Consider the following 19,645-nt stretch of genomic DNA (forward strand, 5'->3'; position numbering starts at 1 on the left):
ATTTCTTGTTCCATTGTCCTCCATCTTGGAGGCTCACATGGTTGAATCCAAGCAAACAACTTTTTATAAATCCCAGCACATAGAAAGCTAGAGGTCAGGGGAAAAGGATTCTAGTCTACCTGACAGCTAGGTTTCTATGCGCAGAGATGGATTGATTGTACGGGAAATAATTCCATTATGCGACACTCCCACACACGACAACCTGCCCCTTGATCGGCTAATTGTAATAAGTTTTAAAACAGGTTCCCAAAGCAACATAAGTCCCACTAGGAAGCTTTGGAGATAGGAACAGCTTGATATAAACAAACCGGTTTATATCAAGATATTTTGGTAGCTGAGAGCAAATTCTCCTCCACTCCACCCGAGGGAATTACCTTCCCGCCCTCCCAGCACAAGGAGATTCTCCGAAGAGCTATTAAGGGGTTGGTGTACTCAGCTCGCTCAGAGGCTGGAAGAGGAGCGTTTTTGGTGCCACTGGAGAGAATCCATAAGAGAAAGAGCAAATATTTGGTGCTGAAGGGCTCTTAAGGGCTGACGAGTACCATTTACTTATTTCTACACAGCAGTGTGGGCTTAGGATATTCAATAGCTTAAAAGGCTAAGAGAGGTCACTGGAGTAGAGACTTTCTCTCCTGACTCGCGAAGTTTGAAAAACAACAACCCAAACCAACTTTCCTTAGAGAGTCCTTGGCAAGTATTCTAAGAGGCACCTTGAATACTTCGTCCCTCCAGGCTTCAAACTACACACAGAGAGAGAGACAACCTCCCCAGAAGCCAGGAACTGTTTGCTTTCAGGGTCAAGATTTTAATATAAGTACCTTTCTTTCTTAGAGGGGTCGAGGAGTTAGGAGGTGGGGATAGTGGGTGAGGGGTTCCCCCTCTTAATTCGTTGCCATCGCTGATGGCCTCAGAAATATTGGCCTGTCCTTGAGGATACATACAAAGGAGAACCATCTCCTTTTGTGAAACACCCCCCCCTCCTTTTTGGCTACTGTTGTTTGCGGAGAGGAGCCGGCACCTCTCTAAGCTCTTTGCAGCCACGCTGGCTCCGACCCATTTCTTCTAAACAGCCCTATTATATTCAAGGCGGACTTTGCCTTTCCAAGGAGTTGTGATGGCTGCCTTTGGCTCCCATCCTCAGCCCAGCGGAGCCGAAGGGTTTGCATTGAAACCGAGGTCCATACGCAGCCTGGTCCACAACCCAGATGAAAACCAGGGCATTTGGATCCAGACCAGTTCAGCCCCATCCACTTCCTTAAGTGTAAAAAAGGAAGCATTTATCTCCCAGGGTTTCTGCGTACCATGTTTGGCGACCCTGCTTCTAGATTGAAGTTATGAATTGATATTCATTACACACACACATACACCCCCTAAGCTGGCATTCAAATGCTGGTGGGCACCCGGAGCCCCTGGCTATGAATGAGTTGTTTCCCTGAAGTCGTTTCCATTTAATCTCATTTAAAAAGACATAACTAATAAATTTGTATGGAGTAGGCTGCAGTAGACGCAAAGCAGAGTCGATCGTGGTTCAAATCCCATTGAACCCAATTGAAAACCATGACAACAAGGAACAAGCTCCGATTTATCCCGGAGAGCTAAAGCACATTGTCAGGAGGCGTCAATCACCTATTATTCCCCGTCTGAACAAATGCAAAATCTTGACTGGAACAAATGCTTCCAACAGGTCCAGGACATAGGGCTACATTTCCCCTTTGTTCACAGGCTAGCAGTTGGCATGTATTTGTGTTCCCCTCGGGCCGACCACCCAGGACGTTGGGGAGGCTGATCTAGGAGGAACCAGGGGAGGGACGGGGGAGAGGGCTGGGAAGGGGAGGGCGGGGGGGGGGGAGAGGCAGGAAAGCGACTGTCACCGGGCACGCTTGATAGGTGGCTCCAATCATCACGGCCTGGGAATCTTTTCTAGAGAGCCTGTCCAGTCCCTAAGAAATATGCAGGAAGTCGGCCAACTGGAGCCCCGTCCCCTGCTCATCCCAGGCCACAAATCAGCCCCAGAGACAGAGCTCTTTGAGCCTCCCCGCCGGGCGCATTATTGCTCTATTTACATTTTCAGCCGGCCAGCGGGGAAAGAGGGCCAGGGGCGGGACTCAGGCTCCGCTCCGAATAGGCGCGCCGAGAGGCGTTTGTGTTGGGGCGCTGTTTGCACAGGGAGCTGCGAATCAATAACCGCAGGAGATTAAAAGAATAATCCCCCCTCCTCTCCCGCGGAGATACAGGCCCATCTGGAATCATAGCGCGAAAGGAACCGCAAGCCACAATTGCACGGATTAATTGACGGATTAATTAATTAATTGCTCAGGGGAAGCCTCCTGAAGAAGTCAGTCTAAGGATGTGACTAAGTGATAAGACTATCAAAGTATCCGCATCATACCTTCCCGGACTTTTGAGACCTCTGGACTAAAAACAAATCATTGTGATGTATGGCATAAGCATTAAAAGATCACAAAAGCATAAAATGCAGAACTAATGACCAAGCACTGAAACAAATTCATTCTCTAAAAAAAGCTTGGCAAACCAGAAATATGTTCAGTCAACGTTGTCTTGCTTAGGTAATGGACTGGATGAGAGTCAAGGTACTGAGGCACAATCCAGACTGAGGCACTGTTAATGGGTGGCTCCCTAGACTGGATGTATGGGAGATGACCTGCTTTTGCTGGGGTTACACTCCCTTTGAGGGAGCAGGTTCATAGTTTGGGGGTACACCTGGATCCTTTACTGTCACTTGAGGCTCAGGTGGCCTCAGTGGCACAGAGTGCCTTCCATCTCTTTCAGCTGGAGGCCCTATCTGGACAGGGATAGCCTAGCATCTGTTGTCTATGCTCTGGTTACCTCTAGGTTAGATTACTGCATCACGTTAATATGTAGGGCTGCCTCTGAAGAGAGTTCAGAAGCTTCAGCTGGTGCAGAATTTGGTGGTCAAGTTGCTCACTGAAGGCAAGGCAGTTTGAGCATATTATAAAGATCCTGGCCTAACTGCACTGGCTACCAATTAGTTTCCAGGCCCACTTCCAAGTGCTGGCTTTTACCTACAAAGCCTTAAACAAGTCAGGACTGCAATATCTCAAGGACCACCTCTCCCCATTTGAATTATCCCAGACCCTGTGATCATTATCTGAGGCCCTTCTTTGTGTGCCTCCTCCATGAGAGGTCTGGAGGGCAGCAACTCAAAAACAAAACGGTTTACTTACATTTCAATGCAATCAGCAAATTTATCAAACTGGTATGCAGGTAAAAATACTTCTTAGTTACAAAATATTAAATTAGTTTCCAAAGTGGAGTCTGGGTTCTGGGCAGAGCCAAGGCATGTACAACTGTTCACATTGCTGGCTTGAAATAAAGAGAAGGAGAGCTCAGATAGGAAGTACATAAAATTATATTCTGTCTTTGAAATTCCCTCCAAAGCATTAAGAAAATGACCTCAAACAGTCCATTCTATATCGATTCAGGAAATCTTCAAGTGTCAGCCCCTCATGTGCCTTTCTGGCAATCATGCATTTGTGATTTTGACTGTAAATCCTGCAATTTCTAGCTGCTGTGTAAACCACAGGGCCATCACAGGTGTCCTTGCCCAGAATGTCTGGCTCTGAGAAAGGATCCCCATGGCCCTTCCTCAGAACATGCAGGGAGGCCATGGAGAGGATGACAGAGAGTTTAGCCTCACGTTCTTTAGTTTCACCAGGGTGGTGGTGGAAAGCAGTGCTACCAACAACAGCAGGAAGGCTGGCAGGCAGGAAAGTAAGGTAGCTAATAATGAGATAAGTGGGTAAAGGGGTGCACCCTGTTATCTGACTGAGTTCCCACTTTCTGCCTCATGACTGGGTGGGTCCTGCCTTCCTGAGCTGGAAGCCCACATTTATTGGACTGAAGTGAACCCAATGCATTTAAGTAGCAGTTTGTTTGAGTTGCAATTAAATCTGGTTAACCCCATTGAAGGGACTCAGGTAGCACTGTGGATTAAACCACAGAACCTAGGACTTGCTGATCAGAAGGTTGGCAGTTTGAATCCCCATGACGGGGTGAGCGCCCGTTGTTCAGTCCCTGCTCCTGCCAATCTAGCAGTTCAAAAGCAAGTAGATAAATAGGTACCTCTCCAGCGGGAAGGTAAACGGCGTTTCCGTGCACTGCTCTGGTTCGCCAGAAGCGGCTTAGTCATGCTGGCCACATGACCCGGAAACTGTACACCAGCTCCCTTGGCCAATAAAGCGAGATGAGCACCGCAACCCCAGAGTCGGCCACGACTGGACCTAATGGTCAGGGATCCCTTTACCTTTACATTTACCCCCATTAAAATAAATCACATGATATTTTTCATTTTACTCTAAACCATCATGCAAACCTTTAGCATATGAACACTGAAATAAGTGTTGTGTCTAATGGAATTCAGTATGCAGGTAGGTTTTGTATGCCTGTGAATTGATGCCAGTTCTCAGTGTTTGGAATGAAGACAAATTTGGTTAGTCCCCTGCATGTCAAATATGCAGTATACCCTTTTCTCATATAAGTTAAGCAGGGGATTCATAGCTAAAGATTAAGTTACCACTTCTACAGTATTTTGAATAATTCCAAAATCTCTTTATCATGATCAGCTCATATGCCTCAAGACAGTGAGCAGACTTTTGTTGAATTGTTCCTGGGATTTCAGCTTAAGGTCTCCCAGCGAAACAGATTAGGTGGAAATCAATGTACATGTTGAAATCAGTATCTAATAGGATTGAGATGGGAGATATATGCAAAATCAATTGCTTCAGAACTAGGTAAGAAAGCATCAGTAACCACTGGTTCCTTATAAACAAAAAAATTGTCCAGTAGCACCTTAGAAACCAACTAAGTTTGTTCTTAATCTTTCCTTAATTACTAACTGAATTGTTGACTTCAAATCATATTTCTAATAAATTGTCATTGTCATTCTGACAGACGGTCATTGTTGCTAACAATCTGGGTATAGCTATTGAATCCAGCAATTGCCTTGACCCTATGGGGAAGAAATATTCCCTACTGCTGATGTTAATGCAGATCTGGTCCCCTTGATGCATTCTTCAGAAAACCCAAGTTTGCAATGCAATCCAGATTGAAAAGCATAGAGCCAATTGGACGTGGCCCCACCTGGTGGTATCCTTGCCCTAAAGCAGATGAAATGCTGTCCATGGTGATTCCATAACTTGCCTGGCACCAATTTTGTTCTGGTATTATCATTATTATTAAAACTTATATACTGCCTTCATTGAAGGACCACAGGGTGGCTTACCATATAAACACAAAATGCACAATAACACACAAAACTATACCCCCCATGCCCAACCCCAGGTTAAAAGTGTGGGATGTATTATTACTAGAGCAGTCGAATACAACAATTTCCTGTTGCCTAGAATGGACACACAGGGGAATGTGGCTCCAGACAGGGAGGACTTCCTGTCATACCTGCTCTGGAGCTTCCTCCCTCTGTGTGTGACCAGGAAGATGGGCATGACCCTAGCTTACCAGATGAAAGGGATGGCCATGCAACCATCTCTCTCTTACCATTTTGACTCTCACTCTCTTCCTCTCTTCCTCTTGCTCTCCTGGCTCTTAGCCAGTGCATGGCTCAACCTTCACATAGGCTGGAGCCCTCAAGCAGAAAGTCTGAGATGTGGTTCAGATTTCTTTTCACTGTAACCACAAGATAAAGCCTGCCTTCGGATTATTGCTGTGAGCAGAATATGAGTAAAACTTTATTTTTACTTTTAAAGAAGACTGTGTTGTCTTATTATTATTTAAAGAGGGAAATAAAGGGGAAACTTACCAGGAACAAGCCAGGCTGGATTTCTTAATTAAAGGATTCTAACGAATTAACAACTTGCTTCCAATAAGTTGCAAATGGAATGTGCTCTGCTGTTTACTCACTAGCGTGAGTGAGGAGGAATAATATCAAAATGATATATCCTCTCCTACCTTCCTTAACATTCCCACAGAAAGGTCATAGATTGTATAATTAGCCAAATGCCTTGCTGAAGAGGAATGGACCTTCTGCATTTTCCCTGTTTAACTAGCTAGTACCATTTGAGAATCTGAGAATCATAGAATTGTGGAGCTGAAAGGGAATGCGAGGGTCATCTAGTCCAACCCCCCGCAATGCCCTCATTGCCTCACTCCCCATTCTGGACCTTTTTCTAAGCTTAAGTGCAACCAATCGGCTTACTTTTGAGTCCCAAACCCATCTGACTCTGGAAAACAATGCCTATACCTAAAACTATGTACATTTTTCTTCTTCCTTTAAAGGAAAGTGCCATAAAGGAAAGCATCCATCTCACAGGTGGCTGTCTTGCGTTCTTGGGATCCTGCTGCCTGCATCTGCTTCAGAAACAACCTTCTTTTGGGGTAACTTTCTACAGAATGATTGTAACTCTTAACATTTTGTTTTGACATGACATTTCCCACTAAATTAGTCTATTGGTTTATCTAAAGTTGGTTTGCTGTTTTTGTGGGATGTAATCCACTGGAGCAGTCAAGTACAACACTGACTGTTTGCCTAGAGAGGATATGCAGGGGAATGTTGGTTGAGCCAGTTGAACTTCCTGTTACACCTGGTCTGGAGCATCCTTTCCTTTGCATGTGACTAGTGTGGGATGTAATCCACTGAGAGCAGTCAAGTACAACATTCCTTGTAATGCTAGAGAAGACATGCAAGGGAATGTTTGGTCCGGCCAGTCGAAACTTCCTGTTCCTCCTGACTGGAGTATCCTTCCTTTTGCATGTGATAGAAGGTGGGTGTGACCTAACCTGTCCAGGTAACAAAAGGAAGAGTCACTCAGCACACCTCTTTTTTTGGACTCCTTTGTTTGACCAGCTTTTAGCTACGACTGGTTTGCTAGCTCTCACCTAGCAGAACAGTGGGATTATTCCCCCATACAGGGTAGATCCACATGTACATATTTGTAACTGTCTGCCTGTAGGGATTCAACTGTGAAATGATGTAAGTAAACTTCTTTTATTGAGTTTGCATAAGTTTGTCACTTCTTTATTCTTTTAAGGGGATTAAAGGGAATTTACCAGGAATGTACAATTCAATCTTCTTCTTTTTTAAGATATTTATTAAAATTTTCAAAATTAATACAGTAAGAATATAAAAAGTCAAAAAGAAAAGGGGAAAAAATACGAAAAAACAGAAAAAAAGATACATAAAAATTAAAAACACATTAAGTTCACCAAAATTTACTTTCATTGACATATTTTCCCGACCTCCTCATACCTCCCCTTTTTGTATTCCAATTCAAATTATTGATTCAGCAAATCCTTAACCATAATTCTTAACCTAATAAATTAACATGTTATTATTTTACTTTTACTCTTTCATCCATTTCCTCAATTTATTTTTGCTAACCTTATTTTCCTTTAATTTAGTTCTTTTTTTAAAAAAAAACAATTTTACCTTATCCAAACTTAAACATCAATACTTATACATCAATACATATTCTTGAAACATTCTTTCTAAAGTCGACCCAAATTCCCTTCCACGAATTTCCCAAATTTCATAAACATTACAAAAACAAAAATAAAAGCAAAACACATTATATTTATGTACCTTTTGGATTCCCAAACCCCACCCCCCCTTTCCCGGTTCCAGTCCCCAACAAATGTCCATCAGTCTTAATCTAATATTTAGCCTGGAGATCTCACATCCGAGGCTCTTAATTCTCTCTCAATTCCTCTCTGCTGGTTTTTTTGATAGTCCTTAAAATTAAACACCAACTCTCGGAGAAGCTCTGGCCCTTCAGGATCCATGTTTCTTTAACCAGTCCTCCATACTTAAAGGTGGAACCCAAATCTTGTTTCTTACTCCTTTCAAGTCCAAATGTCCCCAAGGCTCCAACCTCCACCTTGAGCAAATTTATAATCCTTAGGTCTTCGGATCTCCACATAAGGAGATCTTTCCTTTCTTCAATCTCCAATTCAAGCCAGATTTTCCACATCAAATTCTTATTTTCCTTCCTTACCATCATGTCAGGCCTCAAGTCCTCCTTCATCATCTGCAGCTCTTCAGGGACAACATATGTCTCCTTCTCCAAATTCTCAAAGTTGTCAAGTTTCTCTTTCTGTTCAGTTGAATAAACTTCCAGATTCAACTCCTTATCAGTTTCAATGATATTGTTTACAGTTGAGTCCAGAGTTGTAACATTTATAGCCAAAACATCAATTTGGCCTTGCAACTTTCCCAAGAGAACAAAGACTCTGTCCAATTCAGCCTGAATTCTCCCTTCTCCAGCCATTCTTGTAATGTCCCAAATCCCCCTCTAGAGGGATTTTGGTTTCTTAGTGTTCATTCCAATCCAAGTCCAAAAATCCAGCTAGTTTGTATCAGTTCTTCCTTGTTTTCAACAAATTGTAACAAAAATTGTAACATATATAACCAGCAGAAGCAACAGAAACTAAGTTTTCTTTTTCCGTTTTGACAGCTACTTTGACAGCTGTCAAACTCTTTAGTACCTCATCGACAGGCTCTCTCGCGGAACACTCCCGGGTCCGGGAGGGTGGCACTTCGGTTCCCAAAATTAGCTCTTTATCCTCCAGCAAAATTTCTTATACTGCCAAATCGTGAAATTAAAATCTTTTACCAAAGAAGGAAAGAAGAAAAGGTTCTCTTGACCTTAGTTAGCAGGTCTTTGCTTTAACTTGTTTACAAGACGGGGAGGCAGACTTCCTTTTTACACCTTCCCCGATCGTGCCTAATTCTTAAAAGCAAAATTTTCTTTACAGTACCAATTTCCGTAGTACTCACGGGTTGTTACTTTTAGAGTCCAATTGTTCAAAAGAAGAAGTCAGCACTCTCCGACCATGGCAATGCGGCTTCACTCTGCAGGAGAAGCAGTCGACTCTCTGCACCGCGCCGCTCACCCCGTCCCGCGTTCCAAAGCCTTTAAAAAGGCTCCTTCGCAGGTCGGGGGGCGCAAATGGTGCCCGCCGAGTCACCAGGTTCACAGGCTTCACCGCCTGTGATTTTTATGGGTCCCCGCGTCGCCGCAGCGGCAAGACCCGATCCTGCAGAGCCGATTCCCTCCGGAGCTCAGAGGGAATCCGCCATTAGTTGATGGCGCTAACCCGGAAGTCTAGGAATGTACAATTCAATCTGAAGACAGACTGAATTGTATAATAGTGAGAGGCTTACACAAGCCTGCAACCAGCTATCTGCTATGCATGTAAAAAGGGAATGTAAACTCTGCTAAGTAAAGGAACTTGCTGGCACAAGTTAGGAAGAATATTAATAAACAAAATATCCTCTCCTGCCACCCTGAACATTCCCACAACTAGTAGATGGGTATGACCTTTCCAGACCTGGTAAAAGGCCAAGTCACGTAGCCACCTCCTTTCTTCTTTTTCGTCCTGTCTGCTTCCTGATTCACCTGGACTGCACTGCTGGCTGTTAGCCGGCAGTCCCTAGGTTATGTCCCATATGGGGTAAACCTGTTTGTACATATTTGTAACTTTAAGCCTAAAGCCTGCCTTCAGGGATCACACTGTGCTCTGCCTGATCGTGAGTAAAACTACTTTTTGTTACTTACGAATAAGACTGTTGTGTCTTTATTCTTTTAGGAGGGATAAAAGGGGTCTTACCAGGAATAATAGAACAGATCTCAATCTGGGGAAGCCAGATTGAATCGCTTATTATTTTAAGAGACTCACACGAGTCTGCAACCAGCCTTCTTGCTGTGTAAAAGGGGGAATGCACTCTGCTGCATAAAGAAACTTGCTAGTGCGAGTTAGGAAGGATACCGTATTTTTCGCACCATAGGGCGCACCGGACCATAGGGCGCACCCAGTTTTTTGGGGGGGAAATAAAGGGGGAAAATTATTTTTTCCCCAGGCGCGGGGTTGGGGCGGGGGAAGCTCGAGCTTCCCCCGACCCCAGCCCCCAAACAGGCAGCTCTCTGCAAGCCGTGGGAGCGCTCCCACTGCTTGCGGAGAGGTCCGCGAAGCCTGGGCGCGCTGATCTCAGCGCGCGCAGGCTTCGGCATGCTGGCAACTCTCCGCAAGCAGCGGGACCGCTCCCGCTGTTTGCGGAGAGGTCCGCGAAGCCTGGGCGCGCTGATCTCAGCGCGCGCAGGCTTCGGCATGCTGGCAACTCTCCGCAAGCAGCGGGAGCCCAGCGCTGGGCTCCCGCTGCTTGCAGAGAGGTGTGCGAAGCCTGGAGAGCGTGAGGGGTCGGTGCGCACCGACCCCTCTCACTCTCCAGGCTTCAGCGAAAGCCTGCATTCGCACCATAGGACGCACACACATTTCCCCTTCATTTTTGGAGGGGAAAAAGTGCGTCCTATGGTCCGAAAAATACGGTAATATTAATCAATATATCCTCTCCTGCTACCCACAACACTCCCACAGTTTTTACTTCAGTTGTGTTATGAGCTTATGTCACTGGATTGAAATAACTTGAAAATAGATCCAAATATCCCTTCTACACTGTTCCCCCCACACAGGCAGGAGTGGAATAACTCCACCTTCTGGGAACACTGCTGTCAACCCAGCCCAAAATGAGTCTCACTGGTTCCAATACCAACCACTCTAAAGCAGATGTGGAGAGTCCAGGGCCCCACCATATGTTGTTGGAGTCCAGCTCCCATCAGCCCCAACCATCACTACCAATGACTAGGGATGATGGTGGCTGTGGTCACACAACAGCTGGAGGTCAAGGTGTTCCCCACCCCTGCTTACTCCAGTTTAACACCATGGAATGTGTATGATCTGTGTGCACAAGAACTTCTGAAGCCCTCTGTGATTAACACCTATCCCTACAGCTTTCAATATAAGTTAGTTTCAAGTAAGCGTGCTTAGGAATGCTGTCTTTGAGTTTTGAAATAACAACAACATGGCGAAACGATCCTTTCTTTCTTTTCCTTTTGCAGGTTTGCAGGAAGTTGCTTTGTGGTCCATCTCCTGCACTGGTAGGAAGTGACTCTTCAAGGTTAGGAGCAGAAGTCATTCCGCCCCTACCTAGAGATGTTGGAGATTGAACCCAGAATCTACAGCATGCAGAGCCTTTTCTTTCCCACTGAACTGTGGCCCTTCGCTAACTTGGCTGCAAGGAAGGCTCACACCTTTGGAATGCAGAAATCAATGGTTTGGCGCAGATGACCCTCACGGTCCTTCCCAACTCTACACTTCTATGATTCTATGGTTTGGCCTCCACAAGATGATGGGTCGAGCTAGGAGTCTGCCATACTCTTTGGAAATAGGACCCCGGTCCCACTGACGGAACGGGCTTCCTGGGAAAGCGTTTTCACGACCTGGGAAGCTCAGCCACGCTGGTGCCTCCCTGGCGTTGGGCGGAGAGGGACTCAAGAGGCTGTTCCCGCGGGGTACGCCCCTGGATGTTTGAGGCGCGAAGGAAAGCCCTACGCACCCTCTGCAAAAGAAGAGAAGGGGACCCATTGAGACTGAATCCTGGGTAGCTGTGCCCCCGAAGTGGTTCCCAAACCGGGAGAAGAAAACAAACAATGAATAAATTCCTGCATTCTCCTGAAAAGGCTGAGGAGCGAGGGAGGGCTCGAGGCGAAAAGCAAGCGAGCCCCGGACAAGCGCTGCGGATGTCCCTGCGAGGATTCACTTTGTGTGCTCACAGAAGGGCGGAGGGGCTGGCGAGGGCGGCTGCTGGTCCCCGCATACCACCCAAGATGTTATTCACGGCGAACAATTACCATTATCTGTCCCCACTTTGGCCTAATCAGACAGAATCTGTAACACTGAAAGCTGCTTCCTGCTGGCTTTGGGGAGGGGTGGTTCTGTGGGGGGTGGGGAGAGCAGGGGGGATGGGTAGGGGGCTGCGTGTGTGTGTGTGTGTGTGCGTGCGGGGGGGGGTGAGGTTGCCCTTACTCCCCATTAGAGCTTGAGCACTTGACTAATTCAGGTACTTAGCATCCCATAGACAGGGACGGTTTGAAAGCAGCCCGTGTTGACGCTGGGGAGGACTGTTGATATAAACAGGAGCCCCCTCGGTAAGCGACACTAATCTCTCGCCGGAGGGGAAGCAGGGATGAGCCTCCGGCCGAGCCTTCCCGGCACCCAGTAGCTGCGCTCTCCTCGCCTTAGCCTGCCCACCACCGCCACTGCCGAGGACTGACTCAGACGCGGCGGCGGCGGGCATCTCTGCCATGACTACCGTGGGCAGGATCAGCTTCACGGTGCGGAGCCTTTTGGATTTACCCGAGCCGGAAGGCGGCGGAGGCAAGGAGCAGGACCCCAGCGAGGGATACGGTCGCTCCCTGTACCGGGAATGGATGGAAACGGACAGGAGCCAGTATCTGTGTGAGTGGGGGGCGGCGGAGGAGATCGCACAGGGATGAAGGGCTTGGGGGAGATCCGGGGGAGAGGGAGGGAGAAAATAAAGACGACCACCATCTTAGAGGGAGATGTAACAGGCGGGGAGATAACGGGGACGTGGTGGTCACCCAGAGATAATGGGCGGAGGAATATTGAACCCCAACAATATTGCTGGGCAGAGATGATGGAAAGGTGTGTACGTGCGGCAGAGAGCGGAGAACCCACCCACCCCACCGAAGGGAAATCGATAACGCTGTGCATTGAGGAGATATTGAGCGAGAGGTGTCATATTTGACTTTCATACATATCGCTCGTGTACGCAGGTGTGTGTACGCGGACCCAGGGACGCCCACACACACGTTACTCAAAGCAAGGCAGAAATACATTTCTTCCTATCATAAAGCTTACTCCAGGCAAAACCGTGAGATCCCTGTAGTAGCCTTTGTGTTTAGGAATGGTCCAGCTTAGGTATTGTCTCCTCCGCGCTGACATCTTCAAGATGGACACATATGCGTCTGTTCATATATTAATATAATATGTATTTACTAATTGGTCACATATTATATACTAAAACTATTACGACTTCACATGTAGGGCTATTTTTTTGTTTCTTGACGGTGCCTTTTACCTCGACTATTAATGCTTTGCCGATTATATATCTACCGTTTTCTACAGAAAATGTACCATACGAATTTAAGGACACTTCCTCAGCCAGAAAATTCCATTGAATGAACGTGTGCCTAGATGAAGATGTTGGCAAATATATAATATATGATTCTATAGTCTTTTTTAAAAAAAAATAGATCTCTATTCATAGGTTTTTATAATTGTTTAGAGGCAGGGAAATAGACTTCATAGAGATATTTCCCACCTTATGGAAAATCAAAACATTTTCTGTAGATAAAAATAAGAAACCAAGCTCAGCCCAGTATACAATCTATACCACAGTTGCTGTAATTAGTTAATATTACTGTAGTAATTATAATGTAGAATATGCTTGTATTGCTGGGCAACAAGATTAGATCCGTGGCTGTCTTTTGTAGTTTCCCCCCCGAGGGGCTCAGTTTGTTTAATTACAAAACACGCTTCAGTGTATCCCTGGGCAATTTCCTCATCATAGCTGATCTCTACGGTCTGTCTTTCCCTACCTCACCACCGATTTCTGTTTCCAAGTAATGGCTCTTAAAGCACTGTAGTCTATTTCTGCGGTAGTTAGTATGTCCGCATGTACCAAATTCCAGCCTTTCTACAGAATCCATGGCTTAGATCAAGATGGTAATATAATAGTGAAAGATGATCTGACTCATCCATCCATCGATTCATATTTGTTCTAAGCCCAATAAAGTCCAGCGCTTGGATTCAGGTCCCATTGGTCTGAACTCCAGCTGAATGCTAACCAAGTTATGGGTAAAATCCAGCCACACTTAAGTTTTTGGTTTTTTAAAAGAAGTCCAATTGATTTCAGTGGGAGATGTAGCCACGTGTTTTTATTTCCCTTTGAAATCAATGGGGCTGGCTAGGCAGTGATTTTTGCTTCCACCCCAGTGAGGTTTGGAGAAATGTTCGATCAAGGAAAATGAGGGGGGCGGACTTAATGAAACCCACACCTGCAAGCCTCACTCCTGCCGAATCGTGCTGCCTGCAGCCTTGTAAAATATAAGCTCCCCCTCCCTACGATCCTCCAATAGCCTTTTCAGGCTGCCGTTTAGTCCGATCCTATGCATATTTGCTCAGAATTAAGTCCCATTAGATGCGAAGAGACTCCCAAGTAAACGCGCCCAAGATTGGGACCTTCGATGGAAGTAACTTTGGTTCCACCGAGAGCAGATGGGTTTACAGGCTGTGTGCCCGCTAAAACTTTAAAGCACACATACACCATTAATCCTGGGAACTGTAGCTTGCTAAGGGTGCCGAGGATTGCAACTCTGTGAGGAGTAAACTATAGTTGCCGGAATTATTTGGGTGGGTGGGTGTGCTAGAAATGGATGTTGTGTGCGCAGCTTAAGTCCAAGTCAACTTGTTTCCGGTCGTCTTGCCAATAGTTTAAGCTCCCTTGTACTCAAGATGAGGAGAGTAGTGGGTCGTTTTCCAGGCCTCGGCTCTGCTTTCACCAAAAGCAAATCCCCTAGTTAAATACAACAGTCTGTCGCTCCAGAAGATGCTTCCCGTTTGGCCCAATGTTTCCAGAAGCGGAGTAGCAGTTCTTGGAGATCTAAGAACCCTTCCTATTGTGGAACAGGAACGTCTTGCATCTTAAATCTCCGGCACTGAATTAAGGAAATACACAAACAAGTACGAGTCCATTTACAGACAGAGTAATTCACAACGTGTACTAGCTTATTTAAAATCCTAATAACCCAGCTCAGTCTTCCAAAACGCTTCTTAGGAAAATGGTGCGCCCCGAGGGCTTCCTGGTGGCGTCTTCCGGAGGCAATGGCCCTTGGCCATAAAAACCCTGGCAGGTATTCTTGCTGATGCGCCTCCATTCCGATTTTTTCCATCCGCCACTTCGATGAGAGCTGGTCCCTTCGCAGCTAAGCGGCTCCTGAATGACAGGAGGTGGGGAGAGATTCTTGTCACAGAAAGACAGAAGGAAGACAGACCCATTGGTTTCTAGAAGCATTTCTCACGCACCATATAACCAAAGCACACCCTTTTGCCATTAGTAAATCCACCAGGAATATCACTTCCACATACCCACCCACCATCCATGCTTAGGATAACAAATGCGCTCAGCCGCATCTTCTCTTCTTTTAGCTTATTAAGGCGAGCGGCTGCTTGGGGGGCTTCCGGGAGATCTCTTGATCTAACCTTACGCTTGGAGACGGCGCATACAAAAGGGTACTTTAAAATAGATGTTGAGCCCTTGCAGCTGGGCGTGTGTGTGTATGGGAGAGGCAATTAGAAGTATGAGAAAGGTTAATAGATTTTTGGGCATCCGATAAATGTCTACCTCTCACTTTTCTTGTTCTTTTCTCACACTCACTCACTCACTCACTCACTCACTCACTCACATACATATATACGCACCCTACAAACCACCAAATGCACCGATCATTGTTATTTACTGTTTTGCAGCTTTATCAAGCGCTCCAGGTGCCCAACTATGATTAAAAAAATAAGATAAAACGCAAAAGATTAGGAACTCAGCGAGCTAAAAGCAACAAACCCGTTTCTGCAATTGTACAATTAATATTTCGTAAAAGGACTGGCTGGAGCTCGTTGAAATCAAAGGGAGATTTTCGCTATTCTAAAACTCTTCCAATAGATAGGGTAAGCGAAGAACAATATTTCATCAAGATGATAGCTGAAAGGAAATCTTGCCCGCAGTCTCGCGCTTAACTCGCGTGACACAGAAGCGGTATTGCTGTCTTCTCAACGCAAACCACAGGAAGGCGGTTTCGGCTGCGCAACTTCTCCCGCGTCCTAGTGCTGCTCCTGTTCCTGTCGGAGGTTATTGCGGGAGCGGATTGGTGCTCCAGGAGACCAGTTCACGTCAGTCTCCAGTGTTGTTGGCTGGCAACAAAACATTAAACTATGCCTAAAATAGCCACATTTAAAGATCAATATGAGGCGGATGAGAATTCCCAGAGTCATCTCTAGGCAAGGTTGGGAATGTCTCCCTTGTGAAACCCTGCAGAGCTACTCCCGTGGACGGGACCAGTGGTTTGATTTAGTATAAAGCAACTTCGTGTGTCCCTGTGTAAATCCTACCCGATCCATCATCAAAGCCCTGTCCAAATAAAAAGGTCACAGCGCGCCCAGATAAAAGCGCTACCGTTTCGGTTCTTGGGCTTCGGCTTTGTCGGATCTCCAGAGAAAATGGATCTATGGGTGGTTGGGCAGATTTATTTCTGCATTTTGTGTGTGGCTATAGCTATATATTCTAGAAATACACATATCAGGTAAAAGAAAGTGCTTCTTCACGCAGCGCACAGTTAAACTATGGAACTCACCCCGACAGGAGACAGTGACAGCCCACAACTTGGATGGCTTTAAGACAGGATTGGACAGATTCACGGAGGAGAGGGCTATCAAGGGCTACTAGCCATGATGACTATGTTTCTGAATGCCTGTTGCTGTAAATCACAAGAGGCGAGAGTACTCTTGGGCTGAACAACTGCTTAGGAGTTTTCTACAGGCATTTGGTTTCCCACTGTGAGAACAGGATGCTGGACTAGATGGGCCATGGGCCTGATCCAGAAGGCTCTTCCCCATGCCCTCTTTCTCCACAAACACAGCATAATGTACCATTCAGATCTAACCTATATGCCGGATCCATTGAACAGTACAGTGGTACGTCGGGTTACAGACGCTTCAGGTTACAGAGTCCGCTAACCCAGAAATAGTACCTCGGGTTAAGAACTTTGCTTCAGGATGAGAACAGAAATCGCGCAGCGGCAGTGGGAGGCCCCATTAGCTAAAGTGGTGCTTCAGGTTAAGAGCAGTTTCAGGTTAAGAACAGACCTCCAGAACGAATTAAGTTCTTAACCCGAGGTACCACTGTATTTCATTGATGATGTTGATGATGGTGATGTTTCGACTGCGCTTTCAGTCTTCCGGAATTTCCTAATCCTCGCTTACATGCGTCCCTTTGCAGCGGTAAATAAGCAAATGATAACCACGAAACGGGATCTAACGCGCCTGCCTTGTCTCCTTCCCTCCCCAACCCTTGTCTTGCCCCGCAGCTTCGGACGAGAGCGGCCCCGAGAGCAGATCGCGGCCGGCCGCCGCCTCGACGCGAGCGGACGAGGACGACGACGAGAAGAAGAAGAAGCGCAGAGTGCTCTTCTCCAAGGCGCAGACTCTGGCGCTGGAGCGGCGCTTCCGTCAGCAGCGCTACCTGTCTGCACCCGAGCGGGAGCAGCTAGCGCACTTGCTGCGCCTGACGCCCACCCAGGTCAAGATCTGGTTCCAGAACCACCGCTACAAGATGAAGCGCGCAAAGGGCAGCGGCGCTGGAGGAGAGCGCGCCGGGGAAGGAGCCGGCGCCGGAGGAGCGGCGGCGGCGGCGGCGCCTCTCCTGCGCAGGGTGGTGGTGCCCGTGCTGGTGCGCGAAGGCAAGGCGTGCCAGAGCTGCAGCGGCGCGGCGCAGGACTACGGCGGCGCCCAGAACGCGCTCGGCCTCCAGGGCTACCCGGCTTTCCCGCAGGCCGCCTCGCTAAGCCTCTTCCCCGCCTACCAGCACTTAGCGCCCCCGGCCCTTGTCTCCTGGAACTGGGGGTGAGGAAGGCGCCGAGGACGCGGACAGGTTGCCAGAAGGAGAGAGAGAAAGAGACACACACTCACTGGACCCCGCCTGCCCTGGGGCGACGCCTTGGACTGGTGCCTTCATCTCGCGAGGCGTTGGCTTGGATAGTACTACTTTAGAGTAAAATGAGCCGCGGATCCCAACCAGTAAGAAAGGAAAACCCAGACTTCAAATCCCCAGCAGCTTGCTACCAAGGGAAGTGGGCCCAATCCTCTCTCCCGCTCCCGCCAAATTATCTTTACGCGGAAGTAACCGTGGGATCTTGAAGGCTGCAAATCCTACGTACTCTTCCTGGGGGTTAGAGAGGATTGGCAGATAGGAACGCGTATAGAAGGAAGGGTGCAAAGTTAAGATCGCCCAACCCGGGTTAATTTCCCTTCAACACACACACACACACACACACACACACACACACAGTGTTCACAGTAAGGGGTCGGGAAAATATGGGGATTTTCTACCCATTGTTATCGGTGAAATGGGATGGCAGCCCTCATGAACGATTGTGAGCAGCAAAGCCACGAATGGTAGTTGTTCCGGATTAATAGACAGAAGTGTGGGAGGGGTGCTTCGGATCCTGGAAAAGAACAGAATTCAACAGGACGTCCCTGTCAATGTTGTGGGGATCGGAATGCCTGCCGTAGCTAACCTTGATCGTCTCGCCCTAACCCTGTTTTTGGCCTTTTGTTTTAGAAAGCTGGCCGAAAACATAGTTGCTTTTTTTAAAAAAAAGAAGGTGGTTGAGTTTCATTCTAAACAAAACGAATAGCGAGTTACTTGTATCAGACATAGTTGATTTTCAAATAGAACTTTCTTACCCTGATCAATAAACCGGATTGTTGGCAAACAAAAACCACCCTCGGGATCCGTGTCTTTTTGGCAGAAGAGGCCGGCATCCCAAGACGCGAGCGCTTGCGATCCCAGAAGTCCCCTATCACTCACTATTTCTAATGGGACCATGCCTGCAAATTCAGGTTGGCCTCTTAAAGTTAATTGGTGCTACAAACTCCCTCCCCGCAAAAGATCGGACTTCGGGGGATAAGGAAAGTGGAGGCGGGGGTAGGCGGGGGGGGGAGGAGAATGCAGTGGAAAGTGTGAGGCTAACAGTTGCTTCGCCAAACTTCATATTAAAGGTAAAGGTACCCCTGCCCGTACGGGCCAGTCTTGACAGACTCTGGGGTTGTGCGCCCATCTCACTCAAGAGGCCGGGGGCCAGCGCTGTCCGCAGACACTTCCGGGTCACGTGGCCAGCGTGACAAGCTGCATCTGGCGAGCCAGCGCAGCACACGGAACGCCGTTTACCTTCCCGCTGGTAAGCGGTCCCTATTTATCTACTTGCACCTGGGGGTGCTTTCGAACTGCTAGGTTGGCAGGCGCTGGGACCGAGCAGCGGGAGCGCACCCCGCCGCGGGGATTCGAACCGCCTACCTTTCGATCGGCAAGCCCTAGGCGCTGAGGCTTTTACCCACAGCGCCACCCGCGTCCCTTAAACTTCATATTACCAGCAAACAAATCAGAACAAAGGCTCAATAAATAGCCCTAATCCTCTTCTCGTAGAAGTTGCGCACACAAAAATCAAGGCCGAATGATCCAATAAACTGGTGTTTGGGAGCGACCAAGATCTCTTCCCTTCTGGAAGGATCCCACTAAGTTCCCTTTTAAATATCTTTTGGGTGCCGTTGCCTGGTCATTTGGAATTATGGGATTAAAATCAGTCCCGCTGGAGTTCGCGGGGTTCGCAAGCCTGTAAACGCTCAGAAGGTCGAATTGCTTGCCTGCATTTATGTCGAAGGGGCAATTTACACCGGAAAGAGTGACTGTCAAGTGACAAGCTGTTAGGGAGATGCTTGACCCCTCCCCCCTCTCTCTGGGGTGCTTTCCTGCATATGGGCTTCTAGGACTGTTTGCAAGGCTAGGACCCCTTCGGGTAGGAAAGCAACACACACACACACACACACACACACAGAGAGAGAGAGAGAGAGAGAGAGAGAGAGAGAGAGAGAGAGAGAGAGTGTTCCACAGTCTGCGATCTGGCAAATGCCATATTTGAATACCACCATCTCGTCCTATTAATGCAAAGCTACATTGATCAAT

General features: G+C 47.2%; 1 protein-coding gene across 1 annotated transcript; it reads left to right on the forward strand.

The window, feature by feature from the left end:
* The first annotated feature begins 11,847 nt into the window (after positions 1–11,847).
* NKX2-8 (NK2 homeobox 8) lies at positions 11,848–18,126 on the forward strand. The gene is made up of 2 exons (XM_053380162.1): positions 11,848–12,288; positions 16,992–18,126. Exons 1-2 carry the CDS (start codon positions 12,135–12,137, stop codon positions 17,528–17,530), a joined length of 693 nt encoding a protein of 230 aa, XP_053236137.1. The 5' UTR covers positions 11,848–12,134; the 3' UTR covers positions 17,531–18,126.
* Positions 18,127–19,645: the final 1,519 nt, after the last annotated feature.

This window comes from Podarcis raffonei, chromosome 1, assembly GCF_027172205.1.
Source record: "Podarcis raffonei isolate rPodRaf1 chromosome 1, rPodRaf1.pri, whole genome shotgun sequence".
In the NCBI taxonomy this organism is placed as follows: Eukaryota; Metazoa; Chordata; class Lepidosauria; order Squamata; family Lacertidae; genus Podarcis; species Podarcis raffonei.